General features: G+C 33.3%; 1 protein-coding gene, 1 long non-coding RNA gene and 1 pseudogene across 2 annotated transcripts; 2 read left to right on the forward strand and 1 right to left on the reverse strand.

Moving 5' to 3' along the window:
• Positions 1-8,085: 8,085 nt before the first annotated feature.
• LOC137001648 (uncharacterized) lies at positions 8,086-9,285 on the forward strand. Its single transcript, XM_067360759.1, has one exon. The coding sequence runs from the start codon at positions 8,086-8,088 to the stop codon at positions 9,283-9,285; it is 1,200 nt and encodes a 399-aa protein (XP_067216860.1).
• Positions 9,286-11,027: 1,742 nt separating this feature from the next.
• On the reverse strand, positions 11,028-14,446 carry LOC137001598 (uncharacterized). Its single transcript, XR_010891570.1, has 2 exons — positions 13,690-14,446; positions 11,028-13,610 (listed from the first exon to the last, which is right to left on the reverse strand). It is a non-coding gene; the product is annotated as an uncharacterized lncRNA (long non-coding RNA).
• Positions 14,447-14,464: 18 nt separating this feature from the next.
• On the forward strand, positions 14,465-16,739 carry LOC105675213 (putative nuclease HARBI1; annotated as a pseudogene).
• The last annotated feature ends 1,445 nt before the right edge of the window (positions 16,740-18,184 follow it).

The following is an 18,184-nucleotide window of genomic DNA, read 5'->3' on the forward strand; positions in this document are numbered from 1 at the left end:
TCGTATACTGGAACCGAAAAAGTGGCACGAATCAGACTCCTCGGTAAACATCGTCAACGTAAACATTATTCGAGTGGAATGCAGCATTACCGCGGGTGCGTACGCCAACGACAGGTCGGTGCACACGATACACGAATTTTTACCGAACGTGCCTCCGGGATATAAAGTCTCGGAAACACCGGCGCAAATCATTTACCTTCCGGTCATTGCGAGGAGCGTTACCGATATCCTTGCGCGTGGTGGATCAAGATGGACACCTCTCTCAAGCTAGCAGGACCAAATCAGCAAAATCAAATCCGACCTATCAGAATTTTTAGTACCCATTTTGTACTATTTTGTACCACAAAAAATAATTTTGTACCTCATGCCATTACAAAAAAAATCGTGGCGCTGCTAACTTGATATTAAGCTAGCAGGACCAAAAAAAAAAAAAATAATAAAAATAAAAAATATAACATATTCTTTTAGTGCAGAATTTGTACTAATTTGTACCATTCAAAAAATATCAAAATATTTCCATTAACCCCTTAAAACAACCCTCATTTCGTTTAACCTACAAAATAGTCCATTTCACTTTCAATTTCTTAGGAATTTAATTAGCGAAATTAAACTAAATTTGTCCCATTATTTACTACCCATTATGTATTACTTTGCACCACCGGAAATAATTTTGCACCCCTCGTTATTTAAAGAAAATTGTGGTTTTGCTAACTCGACATCAAACCAACAGAATAAAAATCTTTCAAAAACCAAAAATAAAAGGAGATTCTATTAGTATTTAATTTGTACCAATTTGTACCACCCCAAAAAACATTAAAATATTTTTATCAACCCCTTAAAACAACCCCTATTTTGTCTAATCTAAAAAATAAGTCTTTTTTTCCAATTTTTTCAAAATTTTATTATCAAAATTGAACTAAATTAATTGTATTATTCATTATTTGTCGTGTACTAATTTGTACCACCAGAAATAATTTTGTACCCCTCGTTACTTAAAGAAAATTGTGGTCCTGCTAACTCGACATCAAGCCAACAAAATAAAAATCTTTAAAAAACCAAAAATAAAAGGAGATTCTATTAGTATTTAATTTGTATCAATTTGTACCACCCCAAAAAACATTAAAATATTTTTATCAACCCCTTAAAACAACCCCTATTTTGTCTAATCTAAAAAATAAGTCTTCTATTCCAATTTTTTCAGAATTTTATTATCAAAATTGAACTAAATTAATTGTATTATTCATTATTTGTCGTGTACTAATTTGTACCACCAGAAATAATTTTGTACCCCTCGTTACTTAAAGAAAATTGTGGTCCTGCTAACTCGACATCAAGCCAACAGAATAAAAATCTTTAAAAAACCAAAAATAAAAGGAGATTCTATTAGTATTTAATCTGTACCAATTTGTACCACCCCAGAAAACATTAAAATATTTTTATCAACCCCTTAAAACAACCCCTATTTTGTCTAATCTAAAAAATAAGTCTTGTTTTCCAATTTTTTCAAAATTTTATTCCTTTCCAAGCTTTTGAAAATTTTATTAGATGAATGGAATTAAATTTATTACATTATTAATTATTTCTCATACTACTTTGTACTATTAAATACTATTTTGTACTACTAAAAATAATTTTGTAACTTGTTATTTAAAAAAAACCTTTATTAAATATGTTTTATAATACAAATTATAAAAGAATAATTATATCTTAAAATAGTGTAAAACTTTTAATTCGAAACGCTGTAAATTAATAAAGCTGGTGTCACGGAAGATTTTTCTTTAACATTTCTTTCTTTTTGTTCTAGATCGTTATATTCGATCCATGTCTGTCCTACTCTTAAACACATAGCTGTATAGTGCCCGATTGTTCGTATACCTCTTGTTCTAATGGGTTTTTTGTATACAACAACGCCAAGTAATTTATATTTTACTCCATTTAATGGATTTTGGAACGATTTATGAATATCGTTCAATTTAATATGGAAGTCCATATTTGTTGATGAGAAGATGTCGAAAATGACAATATCTCCTGAAAAATAAATATCGGTTTAATAATAAAGGTCAGTACTTTTATAAAAAATGTGTGGAAAAAGCTTTAAGTATAAAAACGCAAATGTGTTGGAACACAAAAATATTTTATTATGAAGAAAGAAAAAAACAAAATAAAGAAAATATTTAACCAAATTTTGAATTTCTTTCAGTCTAGCAGTACTACAAGTGACGCAATATTTTCCGTTCCAACATGTGCGTTTTGTTTCTTATAATCTTTCTTTTACTAATATTTTTTTAAAACAATGTACTACTTTATGTTTAATAATTCAAATCTTGCCTGTTTTAGATAGCGTTGTCGTTTCAACACCACAAATTTTTTGGGACAATTTTTTGAGCAACAAGGATGTTCACCTTTTAAGTAAATGCTCTTTTTTATTATTTCATCGAAATTATTATTAATTGATGCTTCCGCAATTTTTAATTGATCTATTTGAATTATAGATAATTTCTTATATCGTGGCAAGCAACCAGAATTGCAACGTGATGTCTCTTCAAAACTTGGAACTGGATTGAACAGGATACCTGCTAGATAGCCTACATTTGTATAACAATCTACATATTTGCAATCACCAACATCAGAAACCGGGAATATTTCTAAAAGTATTTGCGCGCGCAATTTATATGAAGAGAGAGTAATTCCATTATTTATAGAATTAATAATTAATTTAAAGAATGAATTTGATTCTGCTATTTTGTTCATATATGTTAGCATGTTTTCAAAATCATGTCCTGCAGCAAGTAATATTTGAAATATACTATCAAATGCGCAAGTATTAGTGATAGTATAGTTATCATCATTTATACTTAAAGATTTTAGACATAAATTGTTACCGTTTTTTAAAATAGGTATCTTTACTGCTTTTTTACACGTCAAAGAATCTATTAATTTGTGTTTATTTTTACCTAAATACAATGCATTACTTTTACATGATTTTGTTGTTTCTAAATTTCGCCAATTCTCCACTTCACGACTTGCCAAAATATCTTTTATATTTTCAACATTTTTGCACGTCATGCATATACGACGTTGACCGTGACCTTCTTCGTCGTCATTAAATGATACAGAACATTGAGGCAATGCATGAACATATTTTTCACATAAACAACAAATATGTGCACCTGTTGGCTGATCATTATTTTGGCATGCAGGACATGAAATATCTTTATCTAATAAATTATTATTAATTGTAGGCTCTTTTATAGACGTGTTAGTTAATGATATATGAAATTCATCATGTGCGTTTACAGGAGGATTCTTGTCACATGTATCAACTACTTTCATAATACCATGCAAATAATTAACATGCTTTTGAATAAAAGCATCAATACGCAAAAGTGGACAATTTTTTAACAGTAAAGATTTTATTTTATTAAATTCACTTTCCACAGATGCACTAGACGCAGGTGTGCGACCATAACCGAATTTATCAGTGTAAATATTCGTCCAAAGGGGTAATAATCTAATATCAATCATAAGACGATCAACTAATTGTGGAAAATAAAATGGATTTATTCTATTACCTTCGTCCGAAGTAAGTGACGATCTAACATTCTTTAAAATTTGCTTACCCCATACAGACCATAAGTTTTCAAATGGATTGCTCAAGCTACCTACTTCAGTCGAATTTTCTATTTCGAATAGAGTACTATTATTGTTAGTTTCACTATTATTGTCAGTTTCAAAATGTTCTATTTGTAATGTATCAGTCATTAATTTTGTTAATTTAATACGTGCTTTATCGCATTGCGTAAGCTCGCCAGTTTCTAAATTTCCATCCGTTTCTGCTAATGCTATTACAAAAATAGAATGTATTATTTCTAGCATGTATTATTTCAATCTTCATAGCAAAAGTGGGCAATTTTCAGTTTGTCAAATGGTAAGCGAAAGTCATAATGCAAATTCCATTCATTTTTGGTTGGCAGAGTGGATACGATCTGGTGCACCGGTGCCCAAAGAAGTGGTATGCGATTCATCTAGAGCATTATTAATTGCAATTGTTCGTGCATTTACAGGCTATCTTACCATCGAAGATTACGCGGATGCATGTCAAAATTCTAATTTACCTAAATGCTATGTGAGAATAGATGTAGAACATTTTATAAAAAAATATTCAAATTTTTTTAAATCATTAAATAAAAGAATAAAAATATTTTATCTTGGTGCGATTGGCCAATTAATACTATGTAGAAATCTTACAAATGCAATAGAAATAATACATTCTATTTTTGTAATAGCATTAGCAGAAACGGATGGAAATTTAGAAACTGGCGAGCTTACGCAATGCGATAAAGCACGTATTAAATTAACAAAATTAATGACTGATACATTACAAATAGAACATTTTGAAACTGACAATAATAGTGAAACTAACAATAATAGTACTCTATTCGAAATAGAAAATTCGACTGAAGTAGGTAGCTTGAGCAATCCATTTGAAAACTTATGGTCTGTATGGGGTAAGCAAATTTTAAAGAATGTTAGATCGTCACTTACTTCGGACGAAGGTAATAGAATAAATCCATTTTATTTTCCACAATTAGTTGATCGTCTTATGATTGATATTAGATTATTACCCCTTTGGACGAATATTTACACTGATAAATTCGGTTATGGTCGCACACCTGCGTCTAGTGCATCTGTGGAAAGTGAATTTAATAAAATAAAATCTTTACTGTTAAAAAATTGTCCACTTTTGCGTATTGATGCTTTTATTCAAAAGCATGTTAATTATTTGCATGGTATTATGAAAGTAGTTGATACATGTGACAAGAATCCTCCTGTAAACGCACATGATGAATTTCATATATCATTAACTAACACGTCTATAAAAGAGCCTACAATTAATAATAATTTATTAGATAAAGATATTTCATGTCCTGCATGCCAAAATAATGATCAGCCAACAGGTGCACATATTTGTTGTTTATGTGAAAAATATGTTCATGCATTGCCTCAATGTTCTGTATCATTTAATGACGACGAAGAAGGTCACGGTCAACGTCGTATATGCATGACGTGCAAAAATGTTGAAAATATAAAAGATATTTTGGCAAGTCGTGAAGTGGAGAATTGGCGAAATTTAGAAACAACAAAATCATGTAAAAGTAATGCATTGTATTTAGGTAAAAATAAACACAAATTAATAGATTCTTTGACGTGTAAAAAAGCAGTAAAGATACCTATTTTAAAAAACGGTAACAATTTATGTCTAAAATCTTTAAGTATAAATGATGATAACTATACTATCACTAATACTTGCGCATTTGATAGTATATTTCAAATATTACTTGCTGCAGGACATGATTTTGAAAACATGCTAACATATATGAACAAAATAGCAGAATCAAATTCATTCTTTAAATTAATTATTAATTCTATAAATAATGGAATTACTCTCTCTTCATATAAATTGCGCGCGCAAATACTTTTAGAAATATTCCCGGTTTCTGATGTTGGTGATTGCAAATATGTAGATTGTTATACAAATGTAGGCTATCTAGCAGGTATCCTGTTCAATCCAGTTCCAAGTTTTGAAGAGACATCACGTTGCAATTCTGGTTGCTTGCCACGATATAAGAAATTATCTATAATTCAAATAGATCAATTAAAAATTGCGGAAGCATCAATTAATAATAATTTCGATGAAATAATAAAAAAGAGCATTTACTTAAAAGGTGAACATCCTTGTTGCTCAAAAAATTGTCCCAAAAAATTTGTGGTGTTGAAACGACAACGCTATCTAAAACAGGCAAGATTTGAATTATTAAACATAAAGTAGTACATTGTTTTAAAAAAATATTAGTAAAAGAAAGATTATAAGAAACAAAACGCACATGTTGGAACGGAAAATATTGCGTCACTTGTAGTACTGCTAGACTGAAAGAAATTCAAAATTTGGTTAAATATTTTCTTTATTTTGTTTTTTTCTTTCTTCATAATAAAATATTTTTGTGTTCCAACACATTTGCGTTTTTATACTTAAAGCTTTTTCCACACATTTTTTATAAAAGTACTGACCTTTATTATTAAACCGATATTTATTTTTCAGGAGATATTGTCATTTTCGACATCTTCTCATCAACAAATATGGACTTCCATATTAAATTGAACGATATTCATAAATCGTTCCAAAATCCATTAAATGGAGTAAAATATAAATTACTTGGCGTTGTTGTATACAAAAAACCCATTAGAACAAGAGGTATACGAACAATCGGGCACTATACAGCTATGTGTTTAAGAGTAGGACAGACATGGATCGAATATAACGATCTAGAACAAAAAGAAAGAAATGTTAAAGAAAAATCTTCCGTGACACCAGCTTTATTAATTTACAGCGTTTCGAATTAAAAGTTTTACACTATTTTAAGATATAATTATTCTTTTATAATTTGTATTATAAAACATATTTAATAAAGGTTTTTTTTAAATAACAAGTTACAAAATTATTTTTAGTAGTACAAAATAGTATTTAATAGTACAAAGTAGTATGAGAAATAATTAATAATGTAATAAATTTAATTCCATTCATCTAATAAAATTTTCAAAAGCTTGGAAAGGAATAAAATTTTGAAAAAATTGGAAAACAAGACTTATTTTTTAGATTAGACAAAATAGGGGTTGTTTTAAGGGGTTGATAAAAATATTTTAATGTTTTCTGGGGTGGTACAAATTGGTACAGATTAAATACTAATAGAATCTCCTTTTATTTTTGGTTTTTTAAAGATTTTTATTCTGTTGGCTTGATGTCGAGTTAGCAGGACCACAATTTTCTTTAAGTAACGAGGGGTACAAAATTATTTCTGGTGGTACAAATTAGTACACGACAAATAATGAATAATACAATTAATTTAGTTCAATTTTGATAATAAAATTCTGAAAAAATTGGAATAGAAGACTTATTTTTTAGATTAGACAAAATAGGGGTTGTTTTAAGGGGTTGATAAAAATATTTTAATGTTTTTTGGGGTGGTACAAATTGATACAAATTAAATACTAATAGAATCTCCTTTTATTTTTGGTTTTTTAAAGATTTTTATTTTGTTGGCTTGATGTCGAGTTAGCAGGACCACAATTTTCTTTAAGTAACGAGGGGTACAAAATTATTTCTGGTGGTACAAATTAGTACACGACAAATAATGAATAATACAATTAATTTAGTTCAATTTTGATAATAAAATTTTGAAAAAATTGGAAAAAAAGACTTATTTTTTAGATTAGACAAAATAGGGGTTGTTTTAAGGGGTTGATAAAAATATTTTAATGTTTTTTGGGGTGGTACAAATTGGTACAAATTAAATACTAATAGAATCTCCTTTTATTTTTGGTTTTTGAAAGATTTTTATTCTGTTGGTTTGATGTCGAGTTAGCAAAACCACAATTTTCTTTAAATAACGAGGGGTGCAAAATTATTTCCGGTGGTGCAAAGTAATACATAATGGGTAGTAAATAATGGGACAAATTTAGTTTAATTTCGCTAATTAAATTCCTAAGAAATTGAAAGTGAAATGGACTATTTTGTAGGTTAAACGAAATGAGGGTTGTTTTAAGGGGTTAATGGAAATATTTTGATATTTTTTGAATGGTACAAATTAGTACAAATTCTGCACTAAAAGAATATGTTATATTTTTTATTTTTATTATTTTTTTTTTTTTTGGTCCTGCTAGCTTAATATCAAGTTAGCAGCGCCACGATTTTTTTTGTAATGGCATGAGGTACAAAATTATTTTTTGTGGTACAAAATAGTACAAAATGGGTACTAAAAATTCCGATAGGTCGGATTTGATTTTGCTGATTTGGTCCTGCTAGCTTGAGAGAGGTAAGATGGACGATTGATTGATTTTCGCGGAGAGGAAATTACCATCAGACTGCACTTGCGACGACGTGGTGCGAGGAAATGCTCGTGTTGAACGAACAGCGAGTGATTGAGAGAACAACGAAAATTGAGAAAACATCACCATTCAAGAGGCTCAGTGCGACGAACGTACACTTTTTACAATCGTTGGGATTTGTTGTGAGAAACGTTTAAAGAGATGAATATACTCAACATCGCTGACGAGCCCGTCTTCGACGAGCGTATCGTGAAATATGAGATGCACACGTACAACCCGTACGCTAACACAACGTTGGGACACAGCGATGAGATACGAATACTTATACAACAACAGGATTTGTACACGTTGCCGTGTGAGAGTTTTCTCTACATTGAAGGAAAACTCGTTACTCCTGCCGATGAGAATAGAGATAACGTGTGTATAATGGGAAATAATTGTGTCGCGTTCATGTTTGAAAAAATGCAATACGAGCTCGACGGAGTTGAAATCGATCGCAACAGAAACGTTGGAATAACAACGACGATCAAAAATTATATATCGCTGACGACGGAGAAGAGCAAGATGCTGAAATACGCATCGTGGAATCCGAATGGATATTCGTTGATCGATGGAAACTTTAATTTTTGCGTTACGCTCAATGCTCTGTTTGGATTCTGTGAGGACTACAAGCGCATCGTGATCAACGCTCGTCACGAACTTGTATTGATACGATCGCGCAACGATAACAATTGTCTCGTTGGACGAGTAGGTGCGACTCCGACGATCGAGCTACTCAATATACATTGGCGAATGCCGCACGTATCTCTGAGCGAAGTCAACAAGCTGTCTCTTCTTCGAACTTTGGAAAGCGGACGATATCTGAGCGTGTGCTTCCGTTTGTGGGATCTGTACGAGTTTCCTCTGCTGCAAAACACGACCAAGCATTCCTGGGCGATCAAAGCCGCGACGCAATTGGAAAAACCGCGATACGTAATCTTCGCTCTCCAAACCGGTCGAAAAAACGTACTGTCTGAAAACGCTGCGCAATTTGACGATTGTAAACTCACCAATGTGAGACTGCATCTGAATTCAGATTTTTATCCGTACGACGACATGAACTGGGATTTCGACAGAAATCGATACGCTATACTGTACAACATGTATGCGCGTTTCCGCAAAGCCTATTACGGACAGGACGATACGTATTTGGATATCGATGATTTCTTGATAACCGGTCCGTTCGTAGTCATAGATTGTTCGCGACAAAACGACTCTGTCAAGAACGCCACCGTCGACGTGCGAATAGAATTTGATTGTAAAGAAAATATACCGGCCAACACCACCGCCTATTGTCTCATTATACACGATCGAATGGTCGAATATAATCTACTGAACAACATTGTGCGCAGACTCGTGTGAAAAGTTATAAATTGGAGATGCGTACGCGGACATGTCAGTTTTCCGACGATCGACGACGATGTCGAACGTACCAATTTTCGTCGACTTGCAAGGTTACGCGTTCAACAACATTTTTATCGTGAAAGAAGCAGCGGTACTTCGAGATGGCGAAACGCTGTCTCATTACGTATTTCGTGAACACGTACCGTGGTATCTGTTGACGAAATCGGAAAAATCGTTGGTGTGTTGGTTACGGATACACCATCACGGCTTCCGATGGGAAGATGGACACGTCTCGTACAGTCGGATGAAAAGCCTCATCAACAACGCCATTGGTACGGAACCGCCTCTGATATACGTGAAAGGACTCGAGAAGAAAAAGTGGCTGTGCAAGATTTTGGAAGATGATGTAGAGATCGAAACGATCGATGCGGATTACGAAGATATCGCACGCCTGACGAACTTGGATGTAATCGGAACCTTGTGCTGCGCGTATCACACGAAACATTGCGCTATGCGGAATGTTTGCAAATTGTACAAGTGGTGGTTTGAGCGTAACAAACGTGTAACATAACAATGATTTATGCTAATAAAATGATTTATATTAATAAAATGATTTATATCGTACGACTTTTATTCCACCACAGTTATACGATCCTCGTGACATATGATCTGTCGCTTATCTCGCAGTAGGATAGGTCAGTGAATAGGATGGGAAAAAAGTCTGGTAAAAAAATAAAAAATTAATTTATTTAATATGAATAATATTTATTAAAAAAACAATAAAAAAAAATATATGTACATTTAAGCAAACATAATTTTTTTTTTTAATTGCAAAAAAAGTTCTTTCCTCGCGAGGAATCGACTGGCGAAACCGACGACTTCGAAAGCGCGCCGCAGGAACCTCGCCCGACCAAGTTTCCTCCGACTCTTCTTCTCTACCACCTGTTTGAACTGCAAAAAGTCAAAATTTAAAAAAAAAATTAATGAATTAATTAAAAAATTTGAGTATGAAAATACTCACCTCTCGATTTTCTTCTTTTTATTTTACTCCCCCGTTTGAAAATTCTAATCGGAAGAGTAAGACATCACAGGGAGGCTGTATCCTGTGAAAATTTTAATGTTTAAAAAAAATTCAAACATAAAAGTAACTGTAAAAATTTTCAATCTTTCTTACCTCTGTCACCCATTCCCCATCCGTCTTGCGTGTAGCCTTCCTCATCCCCTCCTTCATAAGTCCTTTCTTCTTCCTCTTCCTGCTCTTCTTCCTCATCCCCTCCTTCATAAGTCCTCTCCTCTTCCTCTTCCTGCTCTTCTTCCTCGCGAAGTGAGCTCATCGATTCGTCACTCACGAGATCGACGAGCTCAGGCGTCAGAACAATTCGAGCGCGAGCTGAAACATTAAATTTTTTTTGTAAAATTTCCTAATATAAAATCGATGCTGTTATTTTATTTTATATAAATAATGTATGCAGCGACTTACACGAGGGTCCGGCTTCGTCGCTCGCGAGATCGACGAGCTCAGGCGTCAGAACAATTCAAGCGCGAGCTGAAACATTAAATTTTTTTTGTAAAATTTCCTACTATAAAAATCGATGCTGTTATTTTATATAAATAATGTATACAGCGACTTACACGAGGGTCCGGCCTCAGGCGAGGTATCCGCTCGACGTCTTACCCCGAGACGTCGAGTAGCTCGCTCGTCGTGGTTTCGACGCGTACAACGCACCACACCCTCCACCACCATAGTTTTTTTAGATGTAGGGTGTTGTAGCGTTCCTAAAAAATAATAATTTTAATTTTTTAAAACTTTGTTTTAATATTCATAATAAAAAAAAAAAAAAAAAAAAAAAAAACTTACCATTTTTTACAGCATCATTATAGCAATGCGACAGCCAGGTGATATAACCTCCCGCATCCTCTTCAGCATCGCTGTAAATACGTCTCATTTCGACAATTTCCCCAGCAATAATCAAGAGCTGAGGATAATTCGAAAAATGTCCCAACCGAAATAACACAGCGAGCACCGCGCTAGGGCACGCACCCGCAAACTTTGCGAATACTGTATAATTATCATCGTCGTTGTCGGACAACGACGATAAATAATTATCAACGCATAGCCCGTTTAAGCTATGCGTCAATCGCAAACACAAATCGATTATTTTCCGACAACTAGACATTTTTTTTTTTTAAACGAATAACTACGTTACGAACTTTGTGAACAACGAAGATCTATTATGGATGCAGTACTTAATCCCGACTTATATACCCTTACATCAAAGATGCCGCTAAATCTTATTATAATCTTATTATATTCGCCGCTAACTAACATTCGTATCGATATCCACTATAGTTTACAACAATATAGTTCTTTAAAATATGCCGAAGACGAGATGACTCGCTCGACAGTAGCATCTCCTTTTCGAGGAATAGTAATCGCGGATCTAAGGTTTCGCCAGGACGATAGGTGCTAAGCTATTCGTCGCTAACTAACATTCGTATCGATATCCACTATAGTTTACAACAATATAGTTCTTTATAATATGCCGAAGACGAGATGACTCGCTCGACAGTAGCATCTCCTTTTCGAGGAATAGTAATCGCGGATCTAAGGTTTCGCCAGGACGATAGGCCAGCGTATGATATTTCCATCTATTCAACGTCTATCGTACGTCTTTTAACGTCAATCGAACTACTTTTAACATCTATGTAACATCTTTTAACGTATTGTTGAACGTCTTACGTACAACTTTTAACATCTATTGTACGTCTTTGAACGTCAATCGAACTACTTTTAACATCTATTGAACGTCTATCGTACGCCTCTCGTACATCTTTGAACGTCTATCGTACGTCTTTGAACGTCTATCGAACGTCTCTCGTACGTCTATCGAACGTGTATTGTACGTCTTTGAACGTCTATCGTACGTCTTTGAACGTCTATTGAACATCTATGGAACGTCTATCGTACATCTTTGAACATCTCTCGTATGATTTTTATTCCACCTCAGTTATACGATCCTCGTGATATATGCTCTGTCGCTTATCTCGCGAAGAGATTATTCGTAAGAACATCTATCGTACGTCTTTTTGAACGTCTATCGAACGTCTTTGAACGTCTATCGAACGTCTTTTAACGTATTGTTGAACATCTTACGTACATCTTTTGTACATCTTTTCAACATTACTTAAACCACTTTTAACATCTATCGAACGTATTTTAACGTTTATTACTACAGCGAAATTGACGTTTTTTGCGTCGAGCTGTATATAAGGTGTGCGGAAGAGAGTAATTTATCAGTTCAAAGTGTGCATGCGGTGGAGAAAAAAGTATAGAAAATGGAGCGTGATCAGAATAGAAAAAATTCCGAATACGAGAAGTGTAAAGATTGCGGAGTGTACCACAAGCCGATAGCTGTGGTCGAGCCTCGTCCGAGGACGACTCAAGCGCCTCCCCCCGTTCCCCCTCGTAATCGTGAAAGGCGTTAGAGGCTCAGTTGAAACAATTTTTTTTTTCATCTATGTAACATCTTTTACAAAATTATGAATAAAATTTGTTAATATTAATCTTATTGCGATTTTTTATCCTTTCACCTCCCATCCTTAAATTACATATTAAGTTTAGATTAGAGTTCCTATTAAATTTATATTTTACCGCGGATAATTCGTATTAAAAAGAAAACTTAAAGTATATTATTGGTGTTTAGAATAAATGTATAACTTAATTATTTCACTCTATATCATTCGTCGTAAATAAAAGAAAAAAAAAAATGATTTATATCGTACGACTTTTATTCCACCTCAGTTATACGATCCTCGTGACATATGATCTGTCGCTTATCTCGCGATAGGATAGGTCAGTGAATAAGATGAGGCACAGGAATAATAATTCAAATTATTTTTATTTAATATGAATAAGTTTATTTTAATAAAACTTTTGAAATTGTTTATTTACATGGTCCGCTACAACGGTGTAACTTGACTCGCGATAAGTCGGTACAATCGACGCGTTCTCTTATATTACTACAGCGGGATGATGATAAAAAAAAAAAAACTTACATTTTAAATATAAAAATTTTTTATTTCAATATTCACATACAAACATTTCCGACATTTCGTCGGCATCGACACAACACATCAACTGTACGATGCCTAAGTATTCGACTTGCGTCTTACATTTTGATAACAATTTTTCGAAGCGATCCCGACCATACGTCTGATACAATTGTCGAATATACTTCTCCGGAAGCGGTAGATCGCTCAATAGGTATCTGCTTGCGACGTTCTGGTTTATGACCTTCCTGGCGAGTTCGACGAGACTCCTCGGCTGTCGCATCGTGGTGATCCTGAAACATTTTACAATACACCTAAATATCTACTCGCTGAATATTTCTCACTTTCTATTTTTAGAGATATTTTTCTCACCTAATTCGCACAGAGTGCAATCTTTAACGTATGGCGCGGGTCCGTCGATGTGGTCGCGCTGCCACGGTTGATTGTGATGTTTCTTGCACCGACGGTAACCCTGCACTTCCGGGTCCACTCTTACGTGTTCCGGAAGTTTCTCCCACACTTGGTCCACGAACCGAGCAAACTTGCTTAATAAAATCACCTTTGGCACAAATTCTAACTCCGCTGCTGTTAAATTGAGAATATCGCGTTCATCCGAGAGTGCGATGAACATTTCGACTGTTATACCACTCGTTCTTCGCGGGCCTTATATACCCTTATTGTATAAACATTGCGATGATGCATTCCGACAACATGGCGCTCCACTTTGATGCGCAGAGAAAAACCAAAGGATCTAAACAGTTCTCGGAATCCTTTAACAATTATACATTCCGACAACATGGCGCTCCACTTTGATGCGCAGAGAAAAACCAAAGGATCTAAACAGTTCTCGGAATCCCTATCTCTTCCAGGAATCCTTATCTCTCGACGACTCATGTTTGTATTAACAATCCTTATCTTATCTCTTCCGGGAATCCCGGAAATCCCCCACTTCCAGGAATTATTGTTATCTGATACCCCCCATCACTCCTAAATTACCCCCTCTCCTCCAAAACGATGACGTCATTACCCCCTCCACTGTTATCTGATACCCCTCTTCCCCTCTTCACCCGCACCCCCCTCATTGCCCCATGGGTTAGAACCCCCATAGTATAACTACTAGCATCCTGCAACAGAGCAACATGAGGGGAACGGCCCCCACCATGCGGGCACTACACAAGCGAGAACCGCACGTCACGCGTCCGTGTGCGCACGCGTCAGCGTAGCATGCTATATTTTGTCACTTCCCCAGCCCGCGAAAAATGCTACGTACGAAAAATGCTAAGCCAAGCGTTTTTAATCGAAGGTTTGTTTTTTATTCCTGCACTGAGTTGAACTAGTGCAGTGAACTGAACCGAGTAGTGCGAGCGAGGACTGAGAGTACAAGCAGGAATAAAGAACGCTACAGTGCAAAAGCATTATGGCGCATTACGTGGTACCTATGGAATTGTTAGATTCATCTGATGAAGATGATTTATTAATAGCAATTCCACCATTACAAGCGCCATTAATTAAAGATAATGATGGTAAGAAATATTATTATATTCAGACTTAGTATTATTAATAATATTGTAATATACGTACAACATAACCTATTTATTTATTAAATAACTTTTTAGAACATAATGAATTACAATTATTACATCCGTTGTTTGGATTAATGAGAAAAATACAGCACGTAAAAGTACAAAATTATATCGAAAATATTGTTACTAATTACGATAACAGAGATTTTATAATGCATTTTCGACTATCAAGACAAGTAGCATACGAATTAATTAATAGATTTAGAGAATCAGAGATATTTACTTCTATACAAAGTAAGTACATATTTTTAAAAGTTAATAGTAATAATTAATATGTTAATTAAGACTAGGAAAATATTAATTGAAAAAAGAAAATATAATTTATAGTCTGTTATGAATTTTTAATATATACGTAGACAGCTTTATTACATGTAACTTTTTCAGCTCGTGTAGAAGATGAAAAAATAACAGCTGAGAAACACATTTTGTGTTACTTATGGTTTGTGGGACACGAAGCTGGATCATATCGGGATGTAGCTGATCGATTTGGTATCGCACTAAGTACTTTGTATCATATTATTACAAGAGTAACAGAATTTATTATGACCTTGGCACCTAATATTATAAGATACCCTACACAAGCAGAAAAAGAAGAAACCATGAATTACTTTCTTCAGCATAAAGAATTTCCTGGTGTAATAGGTAATGCATTTTCATTTCTATTCATGTTTTATTTAAAATGTTTTACTTTTTATTTATATATGTTACTATTTTTTAGGTGCTATAGATGGTTCGCATATAAGAATAGATAAACCGATGGAAAATTGTGATTCTTATATAAATAGGAAGTAATATTTTTCTATACACATCCAAGGAACAGTCAATCACAATTTGAAATTTATAGATATCTTTATTGGATTCCCAGGTTCGGTTCACGATGCGAGAGTTTTGAGAAATTCTACCATATATAATGATTTATGTCAACTTTGTGGAAGTAAGTAGAAAAAACGGAAAATGATGATAAAAACTGTAAACATAAGGTTGTATCCTAATACAGACACCAGCGTTTTTATAAAGCGCCGTTATCTGCATAAGGATTCAGGCTGAATCAATATTTAAATGTGTGATTAATATTTTTCCAGATAACTTCTTGTTAGGAGATAGTGCATACCCTTGCCTACCACAGTTAATTGTGCCATATAAAGACAATGGACGTTTAACACAAAGGCAAAGAATATTTAATCAAAAACTTAGTTCATGCAGAGTGGTTATTGAAAACGCATTTGGATGCTTAAAACAGCGATTTCGACAACTATACTATTTGAAATTAAGAGACATCCAAAGAATGGTACGTGTTATTCATGCATGTTGTGTGTTGCACAATATAGCCAACATACAAGATTTGGAATATTTTTATGAGCCACCTATAGATGACGAACAAGTAGATTTAGACGTACAAAACATAAGGCAATGCTTAGGAGATGAAGCACCAAGAGAACATGAAACAGGCGTACATAAACGGGATGAATTATGTCGTCAAATAACTGAATAACTATATAAAACTGTATAAAAAGTTAATTTAAAATAAAAAATGCATTATAAGATTTTTGTTATTGTAAATAATTTCTGAAAAGTTAGTTAATAAGTTATTACTTTATAGGATATAAGATATCGGATATACTTTTAAGGACAAATATTTAGAAATAATTATTATAAACATTTTTTATTAAACATATTACATATTATTAGTATTATATTATATTACCCATGTATTCCTTAAATATAAAATAAACTAAACAAAAGGTATATGAACACATGTGTGTAAAATAAGAATATATATCTCCTTTGAACAAAATAAATAAAAATTTATGCTTTATATAAACTTAAAACTTAAAGTTTAATATCACATAAACTTTAAACTTAATATCACATATCTTTGATTATATAGTTTTTTAAATAAAAAATTGTTTTATAATATATGTTTTTTTACATGTGTTGCTTTAATTATTTTTTTCTGCTTCATTTTTTTTGTATTTGTAGAAATTCTTGCAATAGTTGATTTCTTTCCTCTCGTAATGTATTTGCAACTTTCAATTGCTCTTCGACTTTGAACATCGACTCTTCGTGTAACATTCTCATTTTTTTATATTCTTCTAACAATTCTTCTTTTATTTTGTGTTCTTTCTGTATGTCATTCGTCAACTTTTCCAGATTTTGTTGACATATTTCTAAAGCATGTGCAGTAGTGCCACTTTTCCTCGTATGGCTTTTGCGTTTAAATGTCTATATATGTTGTAAATTAGATTATTTTCTTATTAAAAAATATGAAATAGGAAAATAGATCTATCCACACGCGAAATACCTTTGTTATTATTCGTTATTATATTTTAATATGAAAAATATTTATATGTATATATACAGGGTGATTTGAAATAACCTGATGTCCTTGAAATGTCATATTCTTGAACGAATTCTAAGACGATTTTTCCTTTTGCAAAATTTTGTCCGAAGCTTAGTTTTTGAGTTATAACGGAAAATAGTTCGCTACTTACGAGTCCGATACAATGGGCAGGCAGGGACGCGTCATAAGACTAGCGCCCCCTACACGGTCAATGTTATTGTATAATATTTTATATTGCATAATATTATTGATAATTTTGATTTTACATTGAAGTTTAGATTATTCGTGTATTTCATATACAATATTGTACAATTATTATTGATCGTTTAGGGGGGCTATAACGTAATGCTTCAAAGTGAAATATTTGATGACGCGAGTTTTACATAAGTGACAAATTAACTAAAAATACAAAGCGAAGACGAAGTAGTAATCGCGGTTTGATTAAATATTCTTACCTTGGAGAGAATCGACGAGTTTATATTTTTTTGTGACGATTGTCCGTCTTGAAAATAACAGCTTCTCAATTTCACTTGACACTTCACAATTTATTTCAAAACATCACTGTATTTACTGTGTTTAATCACAGTACTTTACTTGTATCACTCGTAAATATCAATTCCCGCACAGATTAAAGGCCACCGCTTTTCCGTAACGTGTTACGTTGAGTTAAGTACTTCAATGCACAGAGAAAGTCATAACGTAACATAAGCGTGTATACACGCTACGTTACGATTTTTTCTGTGCGTTGAAATACTTAACGCAACTTAACGCGTTACGGAAAAGTTTGGACGATGGCTTTAAGGCACAAAATCCCACCGATTTACGACCGATAAAATACGACCGATTTACTATTATTATTTATAAAGGTTATTGTTTGTTTACTTTTTGACGTGGCATACGTAGTTCTACTGCACACTCACGAGATAGCACTGATGTAAGTATC

This window comes from Linepithema humile, chromosome 8 (genome assembly GCF_040581485.1).
Source record: "Linepithema humile isolate Giens D197 chromosome 8, Lhum_UNIL_v1.0, whole genome shotgun sequence".
NCBI lineage: Eukaryota > Metazoa > Arthropoda > Insecta > Hymenoptera > Formicidae > Linepithema > Linepithema humile.

What these genes read in the sequence shown, in the direction of transcription:
- LOC137001648 (XM_067360759.1), top strand. Translation starts at nt 8,086, where the DNA reads ATGAATATACTCAACATCGCTGACGAGCCCGTCTTCGACGAGCGTATC.